This window comes from Phytophthora sojae (assembly GCF_000149755.1).
Source record: "Phytophthora sojae unplaced genomic scaffold PHYSOscaffold_2, whole genome shotgun sequence".
Lineage (NCBI taxonomy): Eukaryota > Oomycota > Peronosporomycetes > Peronosporales > Peronosporaceae > Phytophthora > Phytophthora sojae.
Genome location: NW_009258116.1, coordinates 432,251 through 459,612, shown reverse-complemented (window position 1 = coordinate 459,612; position 27,362 = coordinate 432,251). Strand labels below are relative to the sequence as shown.

The window sequence follows — 27,362 nt, the reverse complement described above, 5'->3', positions numbered from 1 at the left end:
TTGGATGGCTTCGGGGAGCCATGTCGCCTCGTCACGAGTGGACTTTACCCTGGGCTGTTATGAGTGCGTCTCGGCCAGTGGAGATCCCATCGTGAGCTCAAGCTCGCAGCATCTCAGAATCGATTTGGTACTGGGGTAGACTTCCAGTCAAAGTGTGAGCAGCAATGCACAAGTCGGAGCGCAGGCCTCCCGTTCACGACTCGGATCGCCCGCGAGCCACGGACCGTCAGGTTGCGTACATTGGTGAAGGGCTCAACGACCCGAATGGGCTCGAGATCGGCGATATCGACATCGACGAGTCTCCGCGGGACAGGCGGACGGTGCTGGACTCGCTGGCAATCGACGTGGGTGAGAAATATCTGGACGATATCTACAGAGAGAACGGCAATGGCGGCGTCAACCCAGCCGGTGGCAGTGCTGATGAACCTCGAGAGGAACCCCATACGAATCCGTATCCGCCCATGGTGATGCCCGTTGAGCGCCGCACGGATAAGGAGTTGGCGTGGTTGAAAGTGCGGCAGCTGCTGATCGAGGAGGAGGAGTAGGCGTCGACCCAAAAGCGACCACACACGAAGAGCACTGGCAGGCCCGAAGAACTCTCAAAGGTGAAGAAAGCTCCGTGCAACACCGTGAAGCTGCTGGACTCCTTGGCGCAGTCGACAGCTCAGCACTTCTCGTATACTAGTGGTGGCCCTTCCGAGGCGGAAGTGAACAACCCCCCGCCGCAGACTTTCGTCGATCGAATGGGCAGCAAATTCTCCCAGTTCATGCGAGGGGGGAACGCTTCGTCTTCGGACGACGAGAGCAGCAACTCGACCAAGTCGTGGCGTTCTAATCACTCCGGGTCGTACAGCGAGTCTGTCGCCCCTGGCGGGTCTTCATCATCGAACTGGACGCTACTGGCCGCGCTGGAGCAGGTGACCAAGACGTGCCAGCGGATGGAGCTCTCTGACGCGTCCATGGCTCGGATTTCGTCCCATTTGGCCATGATCGACCAAATCGCTCGTGAAGACACAGGCGCGCCGGTGAAGCCAGGATCTCGTCGCCTCTCAGTCACGCAGTACTCGAACGAGTCGAGTGAGTACGAGAAGGAGTTCCGTGACGTGCCAAACCCGCTGGCTAACGTGCAGGTGAAGGTCGCTCCAAGCGTCCACAACTCCTTCAAGGCCTTCACATCGGCCCAAGACCTCAACGACACCATGGCAGCTTTCGACAACTTGATGGCGGACTGCGGCCTCAACGGCGTCAAGGTGGAGGAGCCGACGCGCGGTTCAGTATGGACGTGTACAAGGGGAGACCGGCGGTGGGCAAGCGCGTGTGTATTGTCGGTGCTGGTCCCGTTGGACTGCGTGCGGCGGTGGAGTTGGCGCTGCTTGGAAGCCACGTGACCGTGCTGGAGAAGCGGAAGCGATTTAGTCGGGAGAACATGCTGCACTTGTGGCCGTGGGTGGTGCAGGACCTGGCGTCGTTGGGAGCGAAGGTCCTGTTTCGACACTTCTGCAGGTCTAAGACGTACTTCCACGTGAGCACTCGTCAGCTACAGGTGATTCTACTCAAGGTGGCGCTGCTGGTGGGTGTCCAGATCCACACATCGACGGACTTTGAGAAAATTCTACCTCCTCAAGCGGACGTAGGCGGCCTACCGTTCTACACCGTCAAGACCTCGCCTCAGATCCCGATGGAGGAGTGCACCGCAATTCTAGGCGCCACCGGAGTGAACGACCAACTGGCCGAGCCTGCAGGCATCAACCGCTTTGTTTTCTGTCGCAATGAGAGTCTGGGCATCGTATGCTACTTCCCCAACCTGGAGACGCCCGACGAGATGAAGGTCAAGGAGTTCTCGTGGACGACGCAGCTCAAGCACCAGATGCTCAACAAACTGCGCGAGGTGGGCATCGATCTCGAGAACATCGTGTACTTCCGAGGCGAGATGCACTACCTGGTGATGACACCCAAGCGCCAGAATCTGGCGTGGTGAAGAAAAACTACCCGGACTCCAATGATCTGGTGAGGAAGGAGAACATCAACCAGATCGCTCTTCACGGGTTCGTCAACGCCATTATCAGGTACGCTGGCGTCCCGAGGAGGGCGGACTTTGAACGGATCAGTCTCTTCGACTTCAGCTCGCTCACTCGCGCTGATAAGGCCGCCAGCGTTCTCACGTCGCAGGGCAAGAAACTCTACGTTGGTCTCATTGGGGACTCGCTGCTGGAGCCTGCGTGGCACGAAGGAGTGGGCACTTGCCGCGGATTCCTGGGTGCGCTGGATGCCGTGTGGATGCTCGCACAGATCGGGAAGAAGGACGACAAGCAGCTTCTGGCCGACCGCCAGTTGGCCTACGAAGTGATGCAGCGCCTGTCGGGCCACCACCGCGATGAAATGCAGAAGAATGTGCGCAAGTACACAGTAGATCCGAGGTCGCGCTACACGGTCGACTTTTCTCGCGTTGCTTAGCTATAGTTAAAGGTAAGTTGTAGGTTTATTGCTAGGATAGGTACCTCTAAAACAACAAGTTATTAGCTCAACACACAACTATATATATTGGTTGAAAGGGCTAAACGACTCGAGGAAAGTCGATCATGTACCGTGACCTTGGGTCAACAGTGTACTTGCGTACGTTCTTCTGCATCTCGTCTCGGTGGTGGCCTGAGAGTCGTTGCATCACTTTGTATGCCGCTTCTCGGTCGGCCAGTAGCTGCTTATCCGCTTTCAGACCGATCTGCGCCACCATCCACACGCCATCCAGTGCTCCCAAGAATCCACGACAGGTTCCGACGCCTTCGTGCCATACAGGTTCCAGCAGAGAATCACCGATGAGTCCGACGTAGAGTTTCTTGCCGTAGGACGTCAAGACGCTCGCAGCTTTCTCCGCTCGAGTGAGGGAGCTGAAGTCGAACAGACTCACGCGCGTGAAGTCCGTCTTCCGGGGGATGCCAGCGAACTTGACGATAGCGTTGGCGAACGCGTGTAATGCGTTGTGGTTCACGTTGTCTTCCTTGACAAGGTCAGCGGAGTTGGGGTGGTTCCTATTCACCACCCCACGCGCCAGCAGGTTGTGCCTCTTTGGCGTCATGACCAGGTAGTGCATCTCGCCTCGGAAGTACACGATATTTTCCAGATCAAGGCCGACGTCGCGCATTTTGTGCAGCATCTGGTGCTTGAGCTGCGCCGTCCACGAGAACTCCTTGACCTTGGTCTCCTCCGTTGTCTCCAGGTTGGGGAAGTAGCAGACGATGCCCAGTGACTCCTTTTGGTTGAATACAAAGCGGTTGATGCCTGCGAACTCCGCCACTTGATCGTTAACACCCGTAGCCCCCAGCACGGCAGTGAACTCCTCGACAGGAATTTGGGGCTGGGTTTTGATCGAGTAGAACGGGTTCTCCCCACTCTGCTCCGGCCCGGGAGGGACGATAGCCTCGAAGTCCGTCGATGTGTGGATCTGGACACCCACCAGCAGCGCCACCTTGAGTAGAACGACTTGTAATTGGCGCGTACTCACGTGGAAGTACGTCCTGGATCTGCAGAAGTGTCGGAACAGGACCTTCGCTCCCAACGACGCCAGGTCCTGCACCACCCACGGCCACAAGTGCAGCATGTTCTCGCGGTTGAACTTGGTGCGCTTCTCCAGCACAGTCACGTGACTCCCAAGCAGCGCCAACTCCACCGCAGCACGGAGTCCAACCGGGCCCGCTCCGACAATACACGCGCGTTTATTGGCGGCCGGTCTCCGCTTGTAGACGTCCGTGTTGAACCGCGCGTCCAGAAGCTTGAAGAGCTGCTTCTGACGGAAGCCCAGCTTGCTGTATACAGCGGATCGGATGTGGTAGTACACGTACCAAGGCTCTTCGACTGTGACGCCGCTGAGCCCACACTCGACCAAAAGGCGGTCGAACGCAGCCACCGTGTCCATCAGATCTTGCGCTGCGGTAAATGCTTTGAACGCCTCACGCACAGTGGACGCCACCTTCACGTGGAGCTTGCCCAGTGGGTACGTGGGCACTCGGAAGTCGTAGTCGCTCGAGTCGTTCGACCCCTGGGTGCTCGAGAGTCGGCGAGCTGCTCCAAGTTTCTGCTGGACGTTAAGTTCTTCGCGTACGATGCGGTCGATCGTCGCCACGTGAGTCGAAATGCGCGCCACTGCCGCCTCCGAGAGCTCCGTTCGCTGACAAGCGACAGTCACTTGCCCCAGCATCGTCATCATAGCAGAGTGAGTCGACGACTTCCCAGGAGTGAGAGGCTGCTGGCCGTAGGAGCTCGAACTTCCGTGCGATGGCGGCCCGCCGCGCTGCAGGAACTGCGCCATTCTGTGACCCATTCGGTCGATTTGTCTCGTGAACATCGCAGGTGTCGGAGGTATCGCCGCATTCACCTTTGGAGTTGAGCTCTCGGACGACACACTGCTGTGAATACTCCCCGACCGCGCCAAGGAATCCAGCAGCTTGACAGTGCCGTAGCAGTCGATGGCGTACTCTTCGTGAGAGTCCACGGATTTCTTCCGGGTCGATACCTTCTCCTCCTCCTCGATCAGCAACTTCCTCACCTTCAGCCACGCTTGTTCCTTCTCCGTCCGGGCTCGCTTGTCGATGGGGCTCAGATGGTACGCGGATTGAGGGTCATCACTGTCTTCGTCGTTCGAGGTGTTACCCCCGTCATCGTCTTCGTCCCCTTCGCCCCTGTAGATATCGTCGAGATACTTCTCGCCCACGTCGATCGCCAAAGAGTCCAGCAGCTTCCGGCGGTGCTGTGGAGACAGATCATCCGCGTCGTCTTCACTCGTCAAGGGGTCTATGTCGTTCGGGTCGACGAGCCCTTCGCCGATGTAGGCGACTTGGTGGTGATTCTCCACGGCTCGGTGGCGGTCGTGCACGGGGGGCCGGCGGTCCAGCTTGTACATTCTTGTGCTCGCCCAAGCAAATACAGGAATGACGTCGCAAACTCGGCCGTTAAATGATACCAGCCTCAATTGAAGGCGAGCGAGTGGGTCGAAACGCTGTGAGCAAACGAGGACCTCGAGGCTTACGCCTAAGGTGCATTACGTGCCTGCGATGCAGCGCCTAAGTGATGAAGTATTATTGATACCTGTTTCGCAAGACTGGCCCCACTTCCATGCTCCCGGCACTTCGTTGAACCGGCCTCAAGGCCGTCGTGGCAAGGCCACAGGTCGGACAACCGATACCTTGAACGCAGAGTTCAGGTTGATAGGTGTACGAACGACTGCGCTTTGCCATAAGTATCGCCGAGCTCGGGCAAGAGTCAAACGCTGCGGTGCAATACTACGACCAACGTGCCCTGCCGTGGTAAAATACGATGGAGATCTTCCAGTTGTAGAAGTCAAGTGAGACGAAGCTAATACTTGATTCGCAGCCATCCCCCGCGGGGTGAAAGTCTCAACTCAGGGTTCATCTGGTCAGCAGATCTTCGCTCGAAAAAGGTTGTCAAACCGCCTGTCGTTCCCGCCGGAAAACCACAAAGCCACGTGGACAATTGGTTGTGAAACTTTTGCTTCGAGCGCACCGAAATGACGGGGACTGGCACCATTTAGCGTGTCTTTCGCTTTGGCCGTCGTGCAATCGCGCATCCCCAAAACATGCCACACTCTGGGTCGGTTGCCAGCCAGAGAGGTGCCGTATAGTAGCAAATCCCGGTTTGCGACTTTACCATTCAACATTTTCATCGCCGCCTGTTCTTAACCGGGGTTGTACGGGTGTACGTACAACCTGTGCAAGAGACATACCCGGTGTACGCTACACCCGTACTACCATTGAACGAGAAAGAAAGTGATCCGTTCACCTCACATTTCCTTATCATATTTTCTCATCTCCAAAGGGACTATATGCATGCTTCAAGTGTATCATGATTGATAAATATCTGATGCTGAGTATGTAGCAAAAGAGGCAGAACTTGGCAAAGATACACGAAAAGGTCCTCGTTTTACATGAAAAGGTACATATATATACAGGCGTCCCCGGCCTATTCGCCACAGTGGTACTTATGATGTTTGCGAATCAACAAGATTCACGCGGTCTGAATAGATGAGTATGTACTGACTTACTACAAGATGAGCTCAAGAATACGTGGAGGTATTCCCGCAACGTGCCACTTGTCACAGTAGGTCTCGCTGTACACTCATCTAAATCGATATGTTTGCAGAAGTAGCGCGCAAATCTTGAGAACTGCTTGTACTTCCTATGCGAGGTACATTAAAATATACAGCCGGGACTAGCCCGGGGACGCCTGTACACCCGTACAACCGCTGTTAAGAACACCCCTAAGACCGAGACCTCGTGAGCGCTTGATGCGTCGACGACGAATTGACGCGAATTCATTTCGCGCAATACTGTAATACTTGAGTGCAAAAGTATCCAGAGCTTCCCGGGAAACCGCAGTGGGATGTCCGTCCGGAGCGAGGCAACGAAGTCGATAGAGTGTCCGTGAACTGCGGGCGGATTGTGGTGGCAGTTGTGGCTAAAACTGATCGGGTCGTTGTACGTATTTGCTAATTTTAGTAATATTGAAATGGACTACTACTAAAATAGTAGTCCATTACAGTTATAATAACCCTTTAAACTTGATCACCGTCATACATAAACATTATTGGATTTGCAGAGTCTGATAAACGCAATGTAGCCGACTTTGCTCAATTTGTTTGACTGTTTGGATGACGGCCACGACCAGACTGCTATAGTAGTACTTTGCTATTAGATACACTAATATATTAAATGGTATATTACATTATGGTATTCGTTTTCTAATACTTGATTCGACAACATATTACTTTTATACGATACTAACTCAACAGCTTCGACTTACTATGCTATTTTTGAGCACTACTACCAGACTACGTCTCGAAAGCCAGCAGCACATTTGTCTTCAATCTCCAATTATAGTATCGCCAGTAAAGACAAATTAAAGCCCCCGTAACCTGGACATCTTACGTTTTCAATCAACAAATTTTGATCTCTCCAATTTCCAGCCAGCAATGGCTGTAGCCTCCGTCAAGAGATTTGAACACGAATGTGTATCGCGTGCTCGTTACACCAATTTACGCACTCTGATTGGTTTAAAATGCGTCTGTCGTTGGCCTCCTCCTTCACTGGCCCTCACAATTTGACTCCCTCAACCCACAACAAGCAGCTGACGATGACAAGCAACCTGTGCCTCCCTGCTACTGCTGGACCTGTATTACAGACTCCGTCCCGTGGTCGCCTCGATGGAGACCAAGTTCGAAGTGCCTGCACTGCCGTCAACACGAAAAAGGCGTACCGAAGCTATTTAAAGGGCATATCTACCTGGGTTCGCGCCACTTGCCAGGATGCCGAAGAATTCTTCTGCGAGGACGGCAGCCTTAACCTCGGCGTGTTCCAACCTACGCACTTCGAAGCGTTCCTGCTGCATAAAATGAATGCGGGCAGTCGACACTTAGTGGCTACAGAAGTGCGCTAAAAGATCTGTACCGCCAAAAGCGACTACCTGTGCCGACGGAGTACTTAGACGACATGAAAACGTTCTTCAGAGGGCTCAAGCGAGTGGAGGCGGATGAAGACCAAGCGAGGCGCTCGCGTCGAGTCGGCAAGGAGCCGCTGACGTTCTCTCTGTACGGGGAGCCGGCCAAGCGCACGCTGGCTTTGAGTGACAACGGGTTTGCACACCTATTCCTACTAACACAGTGGAATTTAATGTGCCGCTCCAAGTCAGTAGAAACGCTGCACATCTCACATCTCCAGTGTGCAGACGACAGCGTCGGGTGCGTCCTTCACAAGACCAAAACAAACCAAGAAGGATCTGGGCCCAAAGACCCCCGGCACATCTACGCGAATCCTTCGCAGCCTGACTGCTGCTGGGTGCTGGCACTCGGACTCTATCTCGGCTCCAACCCAACGCTAGTCCCTGGAAAACTGTTCCCGGGCTCCAACCAGAAATCAAGATTTTGCAAGACAATTGGGAGAATGCTCGAGGATACGGGAGAAAAGGCGTACGGGACTCACTCCATCCAAAAAGGAGTCGCTACGTACGCTAGCAGTGGCAGCACCGGTGGTCCGTCAATTGTTAGTGTGTGTTTGAGATGCGGGTGGTCGCTAGGTGGTGTTCAAGACCGGTATTTTCGGTACGAAGCTGCTGGTGATCAATATCTCGGGCGGGTAGTTGCTGGCCTGCCTCAAAACAGCTCTCAATTTGCTGCGTTGCCCCCTCACTTCAAGGATCCGCAAGCCGAATTTATTCGAGACTGTTCCAAGCAAATGTTTCCCGCATTGAAAGCCGACGCACACGTGGCTCCTGTGCTCCAGCTGTGCCTTGCTTCCCTGGTGACGCACGCCGATTTTCTTCGCCAAAGTCTGCTACCGAAGCATGCTTTGCTTTCTTCCTACATCTTTCGCGATTCCAATGTCATGGCACGACTCTCCAGCATGCTGATTACCGGTTGCAGTACGTGGATGCGCCCTACTGGTATACCCCCACGCGTCGAGCTTTTTGAGCAGCACATGAAGACGCGACAGGCGCTGAACCATCTCCCGGATCTACTGCTGGACGGATTTGCTAAGCTACTGGACGAGAAATGCGTGAGTCAGCAAAGTGTAAAGCGAGAAAACCTCAGCTCGACGATCCGTGTACTGCTAGAGGAGGCTGGACTATGGCAGGCGCAGCAGCGCATTCAGCAAGAGGCAGCCCAATCAAGTTCAACCAGCATCGTTTATCACTGGCAATCAGATGGGCGCTTTCATCGGATGCCGCAGGATTTTGCTTTTCCACAGCTAGATGCGCTAAGTGTGTGGCGTATTTGGTGGCTTGGCCACCCTGCTGCCGGATACCCGCCTTTTCGGGCGCTGCAGCCATCTGACTTCACGAAGACCAACCGCAAGATGTTTTCGGAATGGACGGTGCTGGTCCGACATATCGTCGCTGGTGTGGAGGCAAGTACAGGGGCGAGAATGCAGCGACCAACTTCACAGCGTGTAGCCGACGATCTCTACCAACTCGGCATAGCTCATGTGCCGATGAAGCCGCCTACACATGCGGCGAAGCAACGGCCCGAGCGAGCAGTAACCACACTACGACGAATCCGGTAGGCAATCCACGAGTCGAATCCGGAGGCGAGGCGTGTGCCATTTCGTCACAGGAAGCGCACTAGAAGCACCAAATAGAGGTTAACAGCATTAACAAGGCGTTAGTCGTGATGACGCAGCACATTAGCTCGTTCGATAGATGCTTGTTCGTCTTACCTCGCCACCGTTCCCGTCCAAGATGCACGACAATGGGATCTGGCGCCCCGCAGAGTGAGTACTGCCCTTCAGTGATGAGAATATTAGCCAATCAGACGACGTTCGGTATGCGTGTCACGACCCGGTCACGGATCTCGACACAAGTCAGTGAAAACCGTGGTACATGCTGCTTTAACGTCAACATCTCAAGCCACAATTGGGCTGTGATGCCAGCTCACCGGACACCAGTTTCGCCCCGACTACTACTATTAGTAGTAAGCACTATTCTTGGTGGCGCTCCCTTACTCGCCTGAGCCGCCACCACCCACGTCAGAATGCGTGACGCCGCGCGTAGAAGAGTTTGGCGGTCGAAGCCTTCCCCCCTCCCTGTCGAACGCCGCCAGTGCTACAGCATTCAACAAGAGGCACAATGACATCTGCAAAGGTGCGGTCTACCTATGAGAGCGACCAAGTCAAGGGCCAACTCACTATCAGGACGAACCGCGGGTCTGGCCACGGTTTAAGACCAACCCTGATCAAGATCTTCTTTGGTTTCCTTGTGTGCCACTGCATCACGTGGCTCATTTGGCTGATCCTGCTGAACTTCGCCCCGAATGACGTTGTCAACAACCTCATACACACGGACGAATTCGACGACGGAACGTTTTGTTTGCGCTGGTGATACTCGCAACGACTGGCCGCTCGATCTTCGTCGTTCTCTACCTTCTCATCCTCGTGCAGCTACTGCGAATGAACCCAAGCAGCAAGCGCGTCGTCCAGTTCCAGCAGGCCTTGTCTCGGATTGAAAGCACCATCACTGAAACTCGACCAAGCGGCTGAAATCCGACGTGGTGGCCAAGTCGTAACTTCTACCTTCAAGCTGGCTGTGGCTCACAGCGACAGCAGAGCACGACAAATATTCGTACGTCCTAATTTATAGCTTGCCAGCTTGTTTTTTCCCTGAACAATACTAACTTTGCAGGCTGTACATGTACGTACTCAGAGACTATGGATGAAAGTCGGAGATCTAGCAATTGAATCGGTTATTTTGTACAGTCTGCTGGAGTCTGGGTCGCCAGAGATTTTTATCATCGTCTTCGCCGTAATTATGGCGTCGAACGCACTTTCGTGCGTTGTGACAATGCTTCTTCCGTACAAGCACACGAACGTATTGGAGACTTTGGTGGGTATCATGTACGTCCCCTGCTTCTAACTTGTGCTGGATGGCCTTATTAATTCCTCCATTTATTTTATTTTATTTTATTTTATTGCAGGTTCGACTTGATTGTCGCTACCGAGTTTCCGACGTTCGTGCTTCTGTACTGCTTTTCGACCTATGAGCTCAACCGAGCGCAACTTGCTATCAACATGGAAGTCTTCCCCCCGGTTTTTATGAACGATCTGCCCGAGTCATCGCTGACCCAGTCCAGACAGCGGTTGTAGACCAGAGACTGCGAGCGCTTCGTATTGTATCCACGCTGGACTTTTTCACTCGCATGTTCGTTAACTCGACGCTTTGCTACCGAGACCACGACGCGGTCATGTTGTTCCAAAACCCGTGCAAGCAGCGAGGCAACGTGTACCCAAAGCGGCAATATCCCGCAGCAGTATTCTTCATCCTATTTACCATTGGTCTCGTGGTTTTCGTCTCGGAAAGTTTACGCACGTCGACGCTAGCGTGCAATCCTCATCCAGAATGTGCCATGTACGCGCGGCGGTGGACGGTTCTAGAAGAAGATTCTGTTACGCAGTGCCCGTGCTTGATACTGATTGATCGCGATGTTGCCCCGAAGACCTACGCAGAGTGGCTGCAACCGAGAAATGCCACGGAAAAAGTCGCGTTGCTAGCGTCAAAGGGGGAACTAGAGGGATTATTACTCACGAACCGGTATCTGCCAGTGCTTCCGGACGACCTACGACGATGTACTAACATGAAACACCTGTACGCTATCGGTGCTTATATATTTTCCTCTTGACTAGCATGTTACTAAATGTGTTAGTTGCGCTTGCAGATCATTGGAGTACACTCACACACAGGCGCTACCTGCCTGGATCAAAGAGTTCAAGATGCTCGAGTTCATGTGTGTACTTGAAAGTTTTTTGTTATTCATATATTTACGCACTGACACGTTGTTTTATTGTTCTCAACCCCCAGACACGTCGAAAGCAAAATGGCAAGCCCGATGCTTTCTCTCCCCGAGGACATGTTCAATGATATGACTTCGCTTACCTTCATCCATTTCGCGTCATTCACCCCATGGCGTACCTCCCCTCTTTCCACGGCCTCACAAATCTCCGATCAGCCACATTCGCCGTCTTCCTCACCATGCAGGAATTGCCCTCATTCGACAACCTCCACCATCTCGAACGCCTCGTGATTGCAGGTGTTCCGATGCTCCACAGTCTCCGGGATTTCACCAACGTCAAGAACCTCAAGTCTCTCGTCGTGCTCGACCGCGGGGAGTGGTGCTGCAACGGGTTCCTGGGCGAGCGACCTCCACAACCCGCTGTGCCAGCCTCATCCAGTGTGGGGGTCCCCCGCTGCAACGTGTCTACCTGCCGACCGAACCAGCGCCATCGCGTCTGCTGCCACCCTCGCGGCAGTCCACAAGTTCCGCTCGACGGTGTGCGGTCCGGTGCTTCGACCCGAGGGTCTCGATGGACCCCCCCCCCGTGGACGTCTGCAATGGGACGTTGTGGAAACAGTGCAATGCCCCAGGCAGTCCCGAGGCCATGTGCTACAACGAGCGGTTGATGGTGATCGCGTGCACCATGAACCCGCTGCCTATCAAGATGCGGCGCCTGCAGATCCGACGCGGCGTCGGGCCCCCATGCTCCCGCGCCATTGGATCGTGGCTCGGGTGCTGAGGGGACGCTATCCATAACAATGAACGGCGGAGGTCGCGCCCAGGCGTGACTCGTAGAAGGGTCTCGACGTGGCTCTTGGTCGACGCGCGTGGGCCGTCCGTCACCTCCACGGGATCTTCATGGGCCGGAAAGATCCGATACCCTCGCAGCAGCAACTCGTTCCCCATACTTCGACTTGCGGGAGATCGATCGAAAGCATGAGGGCCCAGCGTTCCGAGGAGGCGGCGATGCTGCTGTCGGCGTACCAGCAGGCGGCGCAGCGCGACGCGGAGCGCATGAGGCAGCGCCGTCGAGCTGTGCGCACGTTGTTCGGGGTGGCGGGGGCTGCGGCGCTGCTGGTCGGGTGCATTGCGGCCGTGGACGTGTTCACCTTGAACGGGGGCGACGGACACAACACCATGACGCTGCAGGTGCGGGCCGGGGCTCAAGACGTGGACGACGAGGCCATCGCCATGGAGTCGCAGTTCGGCTGGAACTCGATTGGCTACGGATGGTGCTCGATCAAGTCGTCCACGTGGTGCATGTTCAGCAAGGACAAGGAGAAGTGCAAGGAGGGCATCAACTGCTACAAGGACCGCGTGCAGGCGAGCGCCGACGACGATGGCGCGTACGAGGGGAGCGGCAGCGGAGACTTCAACGCCACGGTGGGGGACGGCGTGGACGTCGGAGAGGGCGACGAGGAGGAGGAGACCCCGTCGGCTGCGGCTCCAGCCACGCCGGCGGACAACCCGACCGAGCCGCTGGACTTGGGCGGAGGCGACGAGGAGGCCGGCGACGACGCTGAAGAAGCGCCCGCGGACGATGAAGGTGAGGAAGAGACGACGGAAGATGACGACGAGGCCCCGGCGGACGACGAAGAGGACGCCCCAGAGGATGAGGAGGTCGCTGACGATGAAGAAGCCCCGGAGGGTGACGAAGAGGAGACTGGGGAGGACGAGACGGTGACGGAGGACAAGGATAACGATGAAAACATGGGAGGCGAGGACTGAGCTGCAGGCGGCGTGACTGGGAGAAGAAGGAGGAGGGGTGGAGTGGAAATCTGTTAAGTGAAAGAGAGAGAGAGAAACAGGAGGAGGAGGAGGCAGGTCATTGAAACAGCTACGTGTAGTTGTGCGGCAGGAATGAAATGTGCGTTTTTTTCACTTTAGTTGCAGGGGCTGGTTAGTTACTTGCAGCCAAGCTCCGCCGTTAGATGCGGGTCGCCTGGTACCGACGCATTGCACTTGGAAATCGATATGTAGTACACGTTGTAGCACTTTGGCTTGACGCTATCGACTAAAAAGTTCATTGCGGCTCAAGACAAGATCGCTACTCAAAAGCACAAGAAGCAACCCAAGTTGAAGTGCATCCAGATGGAGAAGCCGGTCGAAAGAACTCTCAATTTCGAGCCCTTCCAGGACGCGCCAGTAACTGCGACTTCGTATGCAGGGTGCAGGTCCGCAGAGAACTACTGAAGGGGCTAGTGGTGCACCAGCGGTCGTCGGAACGTTTCTAGATCGTGTAGCTTTGCGGCGTGATTACGATTTATCCTGATTTTTGTATGCTTGGCAGCCGATCGAGTGGCCGGAAATACCCCGGTCAAAATGAAATGTATGTTTTCGTGTCGTGCGCGGCATCGCGCCTTGTGCATTGAAAATGTGGTCGCTGTGCGTGTTGCTTTACGTCGAGGTAGTAGAGATATCAATGATTCTGATAGCCTAAATACTTCTCTGGCCCACTTAAAATTAAGAAACAACATTCGGCATTAAACCTCAATTTAATGTGGACCCCATATCACATATGATTGGGTATAATCAACTGTTTCATCTTACTATTGGCCAAAATAAATGGGTCTGCGCATGCCGAGATGATCGCGTAGAAAAACCACAAAACTGTAGCCCTTCTAACAGTTAGACCTCCCTTATACTGGCACCTGCCGGGATGTGTCGGATTAGCTATATTTCGGCACTCTTGTTTTGTTTATTTCGGCACAGTGCCAGTTTAAGGAAATAAAGTATGCAATTTACTACAATTTCTCTAGCATATCGAACTGTTTAGCCTGGAAGATGCCTTCAAGGGCTAGAGAAGTCAACGAAGTGCGCCGGTCGTTCAGTTCACACTTCAATACGGAAAAATCGGATTCGACGGACGCCGTATTCGCGAATACGGTTGCCAATCCGCAGCAGAACTGGCGGAGATGTGAAAATGTCTTTGGAGCAGCAGCGTTTTGCACTGAATCCCAGGCCCGTTGAAGCTGGTCTCATACGATTCTTCCTCCAGGGCTGTGCGAACCATCTCATCAAGCAGATTGGCTTGACATAGCTCTCGATGCTCCCGTTCAACGGCTTCAATTTTTGCCTCACTCCAAAACAAAGCCAATTGATCGCGGCGAGGATTCAAAATATCTTCTGCAAACTGGCGAGGAGGGACTGTGACAAGCTCAGCTGGCATTACTGGCGGAGCCGGAGATGCGGCAGCGTCATTGTTGCTGTCTCGCTCAGCTTGTACATGCTCCATACCTTCAATTAGATGCAGTACAAACTTGCCAAGCTGCCTCAGAATCGAATTTTTGTCGGCATCTGCAACACTATTCATGTGATTCTTGACGAACGTCCCCTGGTCTTGAATAAATTCGAGCAAGTGTTGCTCTTTGAGCCAGTACTTCGTAGAAATCGTGTCATTAGCGCTAGATTGGAATTCAGAGCTAGGTACGCGTTCAACTCGTAGCAGTTTGCGAAGGTGATCTACAAGGAGCTCAATCTCTGCCATTTGCTGCGAGAGCAGGACATCCTTCCCCTGTATCTTGACAAACGTGACGTTCACCACCACCGTTATCCCACAAACAACAGCTGCATTGACCCACCATGATGGCGTTGGTGCCGCAGACACGTTTTCATCAAGGTGTTCTTCGAGGCGAAAATGGTTTTTGAATATCCACTGCAATGCGTTTCCCATGTACAGCCACCGATTAGTTAGTTTTTGGCGGCACCTCCCATTTCAGTAATCAGCGTTTTTTGGCGGCGAAGGTGAACAATTAAATCCTTTGTATTCTTCACAAAGTCTCCATTCCCAACAATGGCAAAACCGGCTTTCATGACCAGGTCCATCTGATGAGCAACACACCACACTCTCAGCACCGAGTGGGTGGCCTCTTTCTCTAAAAGAGTGACCACCCCACCATGACGGCCTGTCATAGTGTTCTCTCCATCCGATGAAATACCAACCAACTTCTGTCTCCAGTTAGCGAACAAAATATCCAGTACTCGAACAATCAGGTGAACTTGGACCACAGCAGTGTGGCGGTCAAACATAGGGACCGCGAGCAAGTGTAGGTTGACTAGCACGCCGTTGACGGCAACACGAACACGCTGATCCATGAAAGAGCGATCGGTGTGGGTTGTGATGTCGCAAGCAAATGCAAACCCCCACATATTGGGGTCTGCGATGAGGTTGCTGATGCGTTGAAACAAATAGGCAACTAGAATACGAGCATAAGTGCCTGTCATAGCGTCGATCATACCGTAAAGCTTCGAGTTCCCTGTGGCGTTATAGTGCTGCTGAATTACTGCTGCCGTCTGCCGAAACGACAACCCAACCGGGAGATGTTTGACCGAAAGAGTAAACCGCAGAGGCGTCTTAATTTCCACTGTGTATGTTGGAGATCGCAAGAGCTGGCGCCACCTGCGATGAGTGCAGTGGCGACGATAACGGCCTGCGACGACCACAACGACCCCTCCAGCTACACAACACGAAACTACCGATGCATATTAGCCTAGCACAGACATCCTAGCATCATCCAACCTAACTCATTCTGCAATACACCAGGTGCGAGGCACCACTACAAGGAGCAACCCGTGCAGGATCAACGAGTGCTCCCTTCAGGTTATGAGCCCAACTGGCTCGCCTTCTGTAGCGACCAGTGAAGACTTCGAAGACTCGCGAGGCGACAACGAAGACCTTGAAGAATACTCGGAGGCACGAGGTGCTAACGAGGCTGACGAAGACCACCAAGACGGAAGGAATACTCGCCTAGGACTGCCAGACGACCTGCACTTTGACCCTTCGGACCAAGAGACAATGGAGCAGCACGACCAGCTCCAGCTCATCCTTCGACTGCAGTCCGAGCTGGCAGAACTGAAGAAGCAGCTCGCGACGCGAGCGCCCCGTTCCCCCTCCATGTCGGATACTAGCATGGAAACCGCACCTCCATCACCGAAGAAGCCTAAAATCAAGGACGTACGCTGCTCGAACTTCAAGGGAAACGAGGTTTACCCTGGGTTAGGAGCTGGCTTCGAGAATTTCATCCACGAGTTCGAGCATGCAATAAGGACGGAGGAGCTCGTGAACGGATCCACCTGGACCGACGACATCAAGGCATCGGTGATTGTCAACTTCCTCGAGGGGAAAGCGTCTAGGTACTATCACAAGAAGAACTCAGAGTGGCTGCGCCGTCATAATGGTGACAGCATGCCGTACTCAGATGTGAAGCGCGCGATGCGTGCAGAGTTTGGCTGTAAACTAAGCCAACTCGAACTCAGCACGAAGATGCAGTATAACAAGCGTGAAGGCGATACGTGGCATGACTACCTGGAATACTTGAACTTCATCGAGAGCCTCATGGAAGGTGATCAGACAAAGATGGTCATGGAGGTGTTCGGAAACAATGCATGCCCCGAGTTAGCGCCCACGCTGTTGTCTTCAGTGCCCGACGACGCAAGCGATTACGTTGCGGAAACCGATCGCATGAAGCGACTGCTATACAAGCTGAAAGGTGACGGGCGCAGATGTGGTGCGAAGCGAGATGAACGCAAAAACCGTCATGCTGACCGCCGGAACCCGAATTCACATGGTCACCGCAGCGGAAATCGCCACAATGATGATCAGCATTGGCGTAACCAGCGAAACAACAACGACAACTCGGATCGACGTCCGCAGCAGCAAAATAACGGCCAAGCCTTTGCCGCCGCTGGTCATCGTGGTGAAATACATTGCCATGTGTGCGGGAAGCCTGGTCACAAGATTTTCACGTGTCCACTCGTGGAACAGGCAAAACAACTAGCCACCAGAGGAAGTGCGAACGTAGCCGCTGCTGATGATGACGACACATCTAGAGATTCTGATGATGAAGGCTATGTCTGGGTCGCTGCCGACGGTGCCGAGCGCGGCGCTTCTGCCACGAGAGGAAATGTTTGGACAGTGGATTCGGGAGCAACTCACCACCTTTGCATCGACCGTGACCAACTTTTCGCGATAGAGCCAGCATTCCTGTCGGTGCGAGTGGCGAATGGAGATCTTGTCGCCGCTACTGAGAAGGGAAAGACTGTCATCACGACGATGGCAGAAGGAGTGCCTCGTACTGTCCTGCTAGAAAACGTGTACTTCGCAAAAGGTATTGACCGCAACCTGATTTCAGTGGCTCAACGCACCGCTCGAGGCTACACCTGCACCGTTGGGGAGGAGCAGTGTACAATTACGAACAAGACGGGCAAGATTGTTGCCGAAGTGGGTAATTCAGCCTCGACTGGGCTTTGGTCTGTTGGAATCGAGCAAGGCGCGGCCTCCTTCGCAGCAATGACGACCTCTACGCTTCAGCAGTGGCATGAACGCCTGAGGCACGTGAACTACCAGGATCTGGTACGCATGATTGACAAAAACCTCGTTGAAGGCATGGTTGCCTCTAATCGGAAGGTGGATTTCTGCATGAACTGCGCTGAAGCGAAACAAGCTCGACGCGCGAAGAACAAGCAGGATACTTCTACATCTGCCCCAACGGACGAACCGGACGCTACCTTGTGCGTTGACCTGAAGACGGACATGACCCCGGATCGGCTCGGTCACAAACACATTTTGACCATTGTAGACCACGCTACGAACTACAATCGCGTCTACTTGCTCCGCAAAAAGAGCGACGCGGAAGGGCATTTGGAGGACTTTGTTAGCGAATTTGAGCGACAATACGACACCAAGGTGAAGATGATTCGCTCAGACGGTGGTGGTGAATTTCGCAGCACCAGACTCGGCCGCTTCCTCCGCAACCGGGGTATTCTCCACCAAGAAACGGAGGCGGGCATGTCATCATCAAACCGAAAAGCAGAGCGTTTTCACCGGACTGTCATGGATTCCGCCCGAGCGATGCTCTGGGCCTCGGCATTGCCACAGCGATTTTGGGGCGATGCTGTTCTGTATGCGAGCTACATTCGCAACTATCTGCCGACTCGAGCGAACGCCGACCATGCGTCTCCCATTGAGGCCCTCTCCGGAAAACGACCCAGTGTCTCGCACATCCTCAAATTCGGCTCGAAGTGTACGAGCCACATCGCTCATGCAACGAAGCGATCAGCGAAAAAGCGCGCTGAAAGAGGAGTTTTTATTGGCATCGACTTCAAGAAGAAAGCGTACCGTGTTCTCATCCCGCGAACCAAACGTGTTATTTCTACAACACACATCCGGAACGTTGACCGTCTGGACTCGTAAGTCGTGGGGCGATACATGGACGCCATCGACGCAGACAATAGCGGCGAGGAGGAGGATGCTGGCGATCAACAGTACGAAACCAACACCCCACATGACGCTAATGGTGAGGAAGCACGGGCTGGTAGCCCTGCAGAGCAGCATCAACTTACGTCGCGTGCCATCCAGCGCATCTTTGGCCTGAATCGAGGTACACGAGCACTACCACGCGATGACTTTCGGCTGCCCCAATCTTTTCTCGAAGAGTTCGCCACTCCGGCATCTGTCCTGCTCACTATCGTACTCAAGGAGGGTACTGCCTTTGCGGTACTACTAGAGCGTGACGGGATCAAGGAGCCAGTAACTGTGGAGGAGGCAATGAACAGCCCGTATTGGCAGGAGTAATCGAAGAAGAGCTTCGAGCAATATCGAAGAACGCTACCTGGGAAATTGTGGACATTCCTACTGATGGAAATCTGATAAGTGCAAAATGGGTGTTCAAGCTCAAGTTTGACTACAAAGGCGAATTGGAACGGTTCAAAGCGCGGCTGGTAGCGCGCGGCTTCACTCAAAAGTTTGGCATTGACTTCGCAGAGACGTTTGCGCCCGTGCTCGAGATCGCGAGCCTGCGGTTCATTGTGGCCCTCGCATCTCAGTGGCATGCCGTCATTCGACAAGGAGATGTTCCTAACGCATACCTGCGAGCAGACCTCGATCGACCCATCTACATGCGCGCCCCTGTCGGACTCCAATTACCCAAGGGCAAATGCCTACTGCTGCGAAAGAGTCTCTACGGCCTTAAACAGAGCGGCAAGTTGTGGAACGACACTATACACCGCTACTTACTGGAACTTGGCTTCAGGAGGAGCCAACTCGACCCGTGCTTGTATTTTCGTTGGCGTGAAGGCAAGCTAACTGTACTGGGCCTCTACGTCGATGATGTGGTGGTCGTCAGCCAGCGTGAGGGCGATTCCGACTGGACGATGCAGAAGCTCGCCGACCAATTTCAGATCAAGGACATGGGTCCAGCCAAGAAGTGCTTGGGAATTAACATTGAGCAGAGCGACTGCGGCATCTACCTCCACCAGACAGCCAATATTGACGGTTTGCTGGCAAAGTGCGGCATGGAGAATAGCCGCCCCGTGACTACGCCGATGGAGTCAACTCGGGACCTGAACGGAGAGGACAGCGAGCCCTTCTACGACACTAGCATCATGCGGGAGACTATTGGGTCACTACTATGGATTAGCAACTGCACTCGACCAGACATCACGATGCCTGTGAACTTCCTGGCGCGTTTCGTCTCAACGCCTACGTCGACTCATTGGACTGCAGTCAAACGTATCCTGCGCTACTTGCGCGGCTCGCACGAGTTGAGGTTGCACTTTCCCCGGCCGCAGGCACCCCGACACACTATTGAGGCAGCCATCTTCAGCGATGCAGATTGGGCCGGGGGCAAGGACGCAAAGTCGACTTCAGGAGGACTGCTCACCATCAACGCCATGCCCATTTCGTGGTACAGCAAGAAACAATCTACGGTCCCCCTCTCTACAGCCGAGGCTGAGTACATCGCTGGGGCGACGGCAGTGCAGGACTGCTTGTGGGTGAAGCAGCTCCTGAATGAACTTGAGCTGCACGGCAAAGATGATAATATCGACTTGTACATTGACGACCAGAGCGCGATCAAGAACATGGAGAACGACGTGACGACTGCACGCATGAAGCACATCAACATAAAATTCCACTTCATACGCGACGCCATTCGCAAGAAGGAGGTCAGCGTGACCTATTGCCCTACGACTGAGATGAAGGCCGACATTTTCACGAAGCTGTAGAATCGGATCATCATGGTCGAGGAGGACTGTTGGAGATCGCAAGAGCTGGCGCCACCTGCGATGAGTGCAGTGGCGACGATAACGGCCTGCGACGACCACAACGACCCCTCCAGCTACACAACACGAAACTACCGATGCATATTAGCCTAGCACAGACATCCTAGCATCATCCAACCTAACTCATTCTGCAATACACCAGGTGCGAGGTACCACTACAAGGGGCAACCCGTGCAGGATCAACGAGTGCTCCCTTCAGTGTAGACCCCATCCACTACCGAGCCGAAAGCACGAAGAGCCCTCGCAACAGTCATATCATCATCTTCATCTTCAGCATTGAAAAATACCTTTCCAATCAGCTCAGTCACAATCAACTCTGGAAAAGAAAACCGCAACACAGCACTCTCTGTGTCAAAATAAGCTACCAATTGGTTGCTTCGAGAAGTGAGATCAGCAAAAAATACAGCCTTCTCTGCGTCCCTGAGACCTGTGTATTCTCCCCACTTAGCTGAGTGCGCGGAAGTATTGTGCTCGATGTAGTTCTGGGGTCGGAAAGGAGCCTTGTAGTACTTGATATTTTAAGTACGCTTTCGTCTGCCCTTGGATGCTTCCTCTCTACCAAAATATCGGCAAAACAGGCAGCGGACCGAGCAAGCCGCTCCCCCAGCGTCACACGCTACGACCTCGAGTCCGTACTACAGCTGTGAGCGTCTTAGAACGGGGTTTTACGCGAGGGGGGCTTCTTAGAGTCGCTTGGCTTTAGCTTCTCGTTTGTTCACTGCTTGAATTCTGCGATTTTGAACGGTCGCTTATTTCGGCACTCGAAAAATCTTCAAATAGGCACATTGCCATACATAAACTTCAAGTGCCGGAATAAAGGAGGTCTGTTCCAACTCGTCTCCAACAGGCGCTACAACATCGACACTAAGAATCAATCAGAGCGTCGCTGTCCGTCGGTCACAGAAATCGTCACGCTTATTCGCTAAGTACGATTCCCACTAAGTTCGATTAGCTGCCGAGCGTAGCGAAGGCAGACCCCCCCCTTGCGATCCAGCGGGACCGCAGGGCCTGCCCAATACTATTAACTAATAACACTGCGAGTAGTGCAGCGAGCCGACGAGGCGAGCGGAACGGGGGCGATGAGATCACCCCCGTTCGGATCACCGCGTTATAGCAAAGCGATAGGTAGCTGGGCCTGCCCTACTACTAAGTATAATAGTAAGGTAGCGAGGTTGGTTCATATAAACACATTGTAAGCCATAGCAGCGCATAGTTAGTTATAGCAGCACGTAGTCAGCGATAGGAGCGCATAGTTAAGCGCTAGCAGCACGTAGTGAGCGGCATGCACGTATAGTTAGCGATAGCAGCACGCAGAAAGTGATAGGAGCACGTAGTAAGTGATAGCAGCAACGTTGTAAGTGGTAGCAGTGCGAGTACATGTAGCGCAAGGTGAGCTGAAGGTGGTTAAGTATTAACAAGGAGCCGAGCTTATTTCACTATAGTAAAACTACAGGGACAAACTAACTACAACTACCGCGTACTTGGCTCTCAACGTGATAAACATCCTTCGAAGTATATGCTATTGCAAAAAGGGGTTCATGTGTGTGTATTTAGGTTACTTACACTACGCTGGTATTTATTCTTTCTACCGCGCCATGCTGAACCTGAACTCCCTTCCGTTCTCTGTATAGCATTGGAGATCGGGATACAGGCTAAAGGCTAAAAGTGGTTCATGCATCGATAGCTTATGTTATGTGTCGGTATGTAGTATAATGAGATCTGAATAGTAGACGCTGACATTCAATGAGCTGGAGTTCTATGATAGATAACCTTGGACGCGCTCTACCTGTATGCTAAACGCTGGAAACGGAACTTGGATAGTGCAACGTATACTTCATAGATACGAAATGCAAAGTTGTTACTTTCAATGTCTTAGCGGCTGTGGTGCAGGTGGTGCGCTAATGTGCTTATGTACTCCGCTTAGACTAATACTTAAATAAAAATAAGTTTTGATGAGGCCACATTATCGCAGCCCGAAGTTGAATACATTTATGGATCATATAAATGCCGAAACGATCCCGATATGTATATGTTCACGATGTTTTAATAAGAACGAAGCACTAACGATATGCTAAGGAGAGGTATTGCGAAGCGTGAATTGTTATTTAGGCTTATAGCCTTGATACAGAATGTAAAGGCTATACTCTTGGACCAACTAACAGAAACCATGGCAGAGTGATACACTTGGTAAAATAACACGTATACAGACTTATGAGAGCACACTAAACACGAGCTGTCCTAAATGCAGATACTTTGTAGTTTGGGTTGAATACCTGCGACGATGTTGGACATGGTTTACAACACAGTACCATGCGATAGAAAATATATTATCTTGCAAGTGCATCTACTTATGGTAACACTGACGTGATGAAGCTGATACCAGCCACTTTTAACCATACTAAGAGTACTCCCAACATACAAACACCTTCTTACGTGCATACAATCCAAATTAATGACATTTGACTGGAAAACAGCCCACCGGAGCGAAGTGGAGGTGGGCGGCCCTCACTACTACGACTAACCTAAACTTACCGCCGCGTAGCGGCGGCGCTCGGCTGGTAAGGGTAAAGCAGTCACTCGCGATTACGGTGATATGTTATTTTCTAATATCGCTAATTTTTGACGGCACCTCGCTAAAAAACCTAATGTTGCCTAAAACAGACTTCAGATAAATGGCTGTTTCTCTTTTCTTTCTGCTGCTAGATTTTTTTAAATCATAGCGTGAAACGGAGCAAATGCGCAGCTTTCGGTCGAGGTATTGCGAGTCACCAAACGATTTTTTTGTAAAAAGTTATGTCCAGAAAACCGAAGTGTTGTTTCTTATGTGGGCCAGAGAAGTATTTGCTAAGTTACATCAATTTTCCCTTAGGTGGCCGGTAACCGGTCGCATTACCCTAACTGAGCGCTGGGAAGGACCACGGAAGAGCGTGTGTCAACCCAGCTAATGAAACAACCCTGCTTTCTTTTGCTTCCTCAGGGTCGTTTCTCTTTTGTTTTGCAACGCTATCAATAGGTCTCTGGACAAGAAGCAGGCAGCCTGAATCAATCTTCATAAGACGCGGTTGATGGACTTTATTTGAGGGCCCAGCCCAGCCAGCCTCGTACTGAAGTCAGGCGAGCGGCGTGATGCAGTCCCCTGCATTCACCTACCTCCCAACCGAGGAAGACGACGGACGCGAAGTCTTCGACGGGAACTTGCATCGCAAACCTCCTGCGAGCAACGCTGCAGCAGCCTCGCAGACGAAAGTTTACCCCACGGAGGCGCAAGCTGCGAAGAAGAGTCCTAATACCAAAGCGAGCCCCCACAGACCGGTAACCACCCAGCGTGCCACTCAGCCGCACACGCCACAAAGCATTTTCTTTCTCATCTTGATCGCCGTATCGGGTTGCACTAGCTTGGGGTGGACGCTCTGGCTCATCCTGCTGAACGTTGCTCCGAACGACACGGTGAACCGCGTCATGAATACGGAAAACTTCGACTACGGCTCGTTCTGGCTTTTGGTGGACCCCTCGAAGGCGATGGTGGGGGTGGAGACCTTCGGTCTGTCCGTTGTAGCGCTGGGGTACGTGGGCGTTCTGGTCAAGATGCTCCCGTGTATTCGACGCTCGAGACAGAGCTATCTGGTCCACCGAGTGACCAACCGGTCCTTGAGAGACAAGGTGGAGAAGGCTCTGAACGACGCGGCAGATTCGAGTAGACGAAGTCGATTGGCTTCTTCAGCTGCGAGGTTGGCCGTGTCACTTACCCACGAGGACAGCCCGACACGGAAAATTACCGTACGTCTCATTTGCTTACATTCCCGATGTTGGGAACTCCTCTCACAATTTGTTGTATTTTGTAGAATTTGTTGATGAAATTTGTCGACTTGGCGCTGGAGACGCTCCTCCTGTATCAAATGCTGGACGCGGGATCCCCCCCACCGCTCATTGTGGTCTTCACGTTCATTGTCGTTATGAATGCACTCGCTTGTGCAGCGATGATGTTTGTACCTCATGAACGTTGCTGAAATTCTGATCGACATTCTGTAAGTTTCGTGGTAGGTTTGGTACAAGTCGCTCTACCAGGCGTTAACCATTTATTGTGCGTGTAGATTCGACTTCCTCATTATCGTCGGGTGCCCCATGCTCGTTGTCTTCTACTGTCTCTCCAGCTTCACCTTCAACCGAGCTCAATTCCCCATCAATCTCAAGGTTTTCCCGGCCGGTTGGTTCGAGCAGGGAGCGAGTGTGATCGCAGACGCGGAGCAGACAGCAGTTATTTACGAGAGTCTCAAGTCGCTTCGTATTATGACGGCGCTCAGTTTCTTCACTCGAATTGGAGTTAACCTCACTTTGTGCATTCGGCTGTGGAAAGTGGTGGACCTCATCCACGATCCGAAGAAGCGGTGTACCAGCGTGTACCCGAAGCGCCATCGGTTCGGAGCTATTGTTCTCCTCATTTACGCTGCGTTGCTGATTGTTTTCGTGGAGGAAAGTATGAGGACGTCTGCGTTGGCCTGCGAGCCGCACCCCGAGTGTGTAGTCAAGGCAAGACGATGGACGATTCTGGAGGATGAGTCGCTGACCCAGTGCCCGTGTCTGATGCTGATCGATCGCGATACCGCACCAAAGACTTACGCGGAGTGGGAGAGCCCAAGGAACGTGACGGACAAAGTGGCACAGCTTGCTACTATGGGCGAGCTACAGACGATTCAATTGACGAACCGCTATTTACCCGTCCTTCCTGATGAGCTACGTGGCTGCAAGAATCTTGAGGCATCTGTACGGTCTACACTTGTTTTGGATTCATCTTCGTTGAGATGACTGATTTTGCTTTTATCTTCTAGGTCGCTAGAGTATACGCACACTCAGACGTTCCCGATGTGGGTGAAGGAGTTCACCAAGCTCGAATACTTGTAAGTTTATGCCGACAAGTTGGTCAGATTATCCTTGAGTTTTGATGTTTAAAATATATTGATTGATGATTTAGGCACGTGGAGAGCAAGTTCACGAGTCCGATGGTGGTTTTACCCGACGATATGTTCGAGGACATGTCGGCTCTGACCTTCATCCACTTCGCTGCGTTCATCCCGATGGCAAAGCTGCCGTCCTTTGATGGCCTCACTAACCTGAAGTCGCTCACATTGGCTGTCTTCCTCTTTCTCGAAGAAGTCCCGTCATTCGACCACCTTCAGAACCTCGAGAGGATTGTACTATCGTGCGTAACTGCAATCGATAGCGTACCCGACTTCTCCCAGATCAAGAACCTCAAGTCGTTCGCAGTATCGGATCGTGGTGCCTGGTGCTGCAATGGCTTTCTCGGCCAATGCGACCTTGCCAACCCCAACTGTGGGGTTCATCCACTGTGGGGGAGTCCAGTCGTCTCCTGTACGGATAAACGCGCCTCAGCGGCGACTCTCGCGGCTGTTGAGAAGTTCGACGCCACCACGTGTGGTCCCGTCCTCCAGCCTGGAGTTCTCGAAGACCTGACCTCATGGCCCCGTGCAATGGCACAATGTGGAAGCAGTGCCCTACAGTGGACAACGTCGAGTCGATGTGCTACAACGCGCGATTCATGGCAATTGCTTGTACTACAAATCGATTTCCAATTGAAATGCGGCGGCGACAGATCGCACAAGGGGTGGGCGATCCGTGCGATCCGAAGGAGGAGGCTTGGCTTGGGTGCAAGGATAGTTGATTCACTAGATAAACAAAATAAAAGATTGTGGATCGTGACGGGTTATCTTTTTTTCTAGTCCATTACCCATGTATTCCTAAATGCAACTTATTCAGGCAGAAACAAATCACTTATCGCTGATGAAGTGGCTGGCTGCTATGTCGAAGCAGACGTGCTCGAAATCTACCAGGATCTCTGGTCCGCCCAAATGGCCTGAACCATGTCGAGCTCCTTGCCGGCATAACCGACAAAGCCACCGAGCTGGTAGCCGTCGGGCGCGGTCTCCTTTCCAATGTTGGCCGAGTCCAGAACGGGGGTGCCTCCTTCGATCTTGTTGCCCTTGTCGGTGGTGAACTTGATGTAGAAGATGCGCGTGTGGCTGCGATACTCGTCCCAGTGCGCCTCAATCTCGGTGACGTGCTCGCCCGCGCTCAGAGAGAGGGTCTCGTTGTCGCCGCCATAGCCGCCGTGGTACAGGGTGTGGTCGTCCCGCCAGAAGTCCGTCATCACGAGGCCCACGCCGTTCACGCGCTCGCCAGAGCGGATTGTGATGGACTTGACCTGTTGTGCGGGCATTACGACGTCCAGGTCGGAGTACTTGTCGCCGTGAGGGCCGCCAAAGATCTCGCTCAGTTCAGCAGGTCAGCAGCTCCTGTGGCCGCCAGCACCGCCGTCGTCAGAATCTGGAAGATGAACTTCATTGTTGTCGCTTGTTCTCTTGAGGAGGAAAAATGAATAGTGAGTTTCCGAGCTCTTGTACTTGGCGCAGTGGTTCCAGAACGAGAACGCCCCTTGTCCGAGTAGTTGAGGGACAGCAAATAGAACTGTATTATATCTTTAGGATCAAACGTTGGATCGGTTGGAGGGAGGATATGTTACAAACATGTATGAAAATCATCGATACTAGTGCGCTGCGTTGACAGCAGGATAAAGTGTAGGAAGGGTCAGCTAGTATTGTTTGGGTAACGCTATAATTCGCTTGCCCGTTGATTTGAATTGCGAGGTCGGACGCTATACTTGTTCGCACTGTATATTCCAGGCCCATCGCAATCATAAAGTGTAACAGCAGTGTGTGGTAGGTCCGGGCTACAGGCAGAGTTACCAAGCAAACCGCAGCCATCAAGATTAAGAGCGGGGTTGATTATTTCGTACATAGATAGAAATCAAACTGGGCTACTGTAGCTTCCTCTGTGCCTTTTGGCTAAAGTGTAATGTATCGCTATAGTGGTTGTGGAGGAGTGATCGAATTCAACTTGCTGGTGGGGAAGTTATTTGAGCGATTCTTCGAATGATTCGAATCAAATCCCAATCGCTACGTTT

General features: G+C 52.9%; 8 protein-coding genes across 8 annotated transcripts; 5 read left to right on the top strand and 3 right to left on the bottom strand.

The window, feature by feature from the left end:
* Nucleotides 1–20: 20 nt before the first annotated feature.
* PHYSODRAFT_324211 (hypothetical protein) lies at nucleotides 21–2,454 on the top strand (the record flags this gene model as incomplete). The annotated part of the gene is made up of 5 exons (XM_009519923.1): nucleotides 21–91; nucleotides 185–541; nucleotides 587–1,250; nucleotides 1,292–1,942; nucleotides 1,981–2,454. 5 exons carry the CDS (start codon nucleotides 21–23, stop codon nucleotides 2,452–2,454), a joined length of 2,217 nt encoding a protein of 738 aa, XP_009518218.1.
* Nucleotides 2,455–2,554: 100 nt separating this feature from the next.
* PHYSODRAFT_253756 (hypothetical protein) lies at nucleotides 2,555–4,894 on the bottom strand (the record flags this gene model as incomplete). The annotated part of the gene is made up of 1 exon (XM_009519922.1): nucleotides 2,555–4,894. The coding sequence occupies one exon, from the start codon at nucleotides 4,892–4,894 to the stop codon at nucleotides 2,555–2,557; it is 2,340 nt and encodes a 779-aa protein (XP_009518217.1).
* A 2,893-nt stretch (nucleotides 4,895–7,787) lies between these two features.
* PHYSODRAFT_403285 (hypothetical protein) lies at nucleotides 7,788–8,072 on the top strand (the record flags this gene model as incomplete). Its single annotated transcript, XM_009519921.1, has 1 exon — nucleotides 7,788–8,072. A coding segment is annotated over one exon (285 nt), but the record flags the coding sequence as incomplete, so codon positions are not given.
* A 165-nt stretch (nucleotides 8,073–8,237) lies between these two features.
* PHYSODRAFT_486917 (hypothetical protein) lies at nucleotides 8,238–9,065 on the top strand (the record flags this gene model as incomplete). The annotated part of the gene is made up of 1 exon (XM_009519920.1): nucleotides 8,238–9,065. One exon carries the CDS (start codon nucleotides 8,238–8,240, stop codon nucleotides 9,063–9,065), a length of 828 nt encoding a protein of 275 aa, XP_009518215.1.
* A 562-nt stretch (nucleotides 9,066–9,627) lies between these two features.
* On the top strand, nucleotides 9,628–13,211 carry PHYSODRAFT_358957 (hypothetical protein; the record flags this gene model as incomplete). The annotated part of the gene is made up of 10 exons (XM_009519919.1): nucleotides 9,628–9,865; nucleotides 9,962–10,119; nucleotides 10,180–10,391; nucleotides 10,472–10,583; nucleotides 10,628–11,139; nucleotides 11,198–11,278; nucleotides 11,353–11,459; nucleotides 11,501–11,821; nucleotides 11,917–12,058; nucleotides 12,250–13,211. 10 exons carry the CDS (start codon nucleotides 9,628–9,630, stop codon nucleotides 13,052–13,054), a joined length of 2,688 nt encoding a protein of 895 aa, XP_009518214.1. The 3' UTR covers nucleotides 13,055–13,211.
* A 7,354-nt stretch (nucleotides 13,212–20,565) lies between these two features.
* Nucleotides 20,566–20,892, bottom strand: PHYSODRAFT_481648 (hypothetical protein; the record flags this gene model as incomplete). Its single annotated transcript, XM_009519918.1, has 1 exon — nucleotides 20,566–20,892. A coding segment is annotated over one exon (327 nt), but the record flags the coding sequence as incomplete, so codon positions are not given.
* Nucleotides 20,893–23,512: 2,620 nt separating this feature from the next.
* PHYSODRAFT_295536 (hypothetical protein) lies at nucleotides 23,513–26,063 on the top strand (the record flags this gene model as incomplete). Its single annotated transcript, XM_009519917.1, has 5 exons — nucleotides 23,513–24,163; nucleotides 24,428–25,152; nucleotides 25,213–25,281; nucleotides 25,356–25,953; nucleotides 25,995–26,063. The coding sequence occupies 5 exons, from the start codon at nucleotides 23,513–23,515 to the stop codon at nucleotides 26,061–26,063; spliced, it is 2,112 nt and encodes a 703-aa protein (XP_009518212.1).
* Nucleotides 26,064–26,225: 162 nt separating this feature from the next.
* On the bottom strand, nucleotides 26,226–26,675 carry PHYSODRAFT_487709 (hypothetical protein; the record flags this gene model as incomplete). The annotated part of the gene is made up of 1 exon (XM_009519916.1): nucleotides 26,226–26,675. A coding segment is annotated over one exon (450 nt), but the record flags the coding sequence as incomplete, so codon positions are not given.
* Between the last annotated feature and the right edge of the window lie 687 nt (nucleotides 26,676–27,362).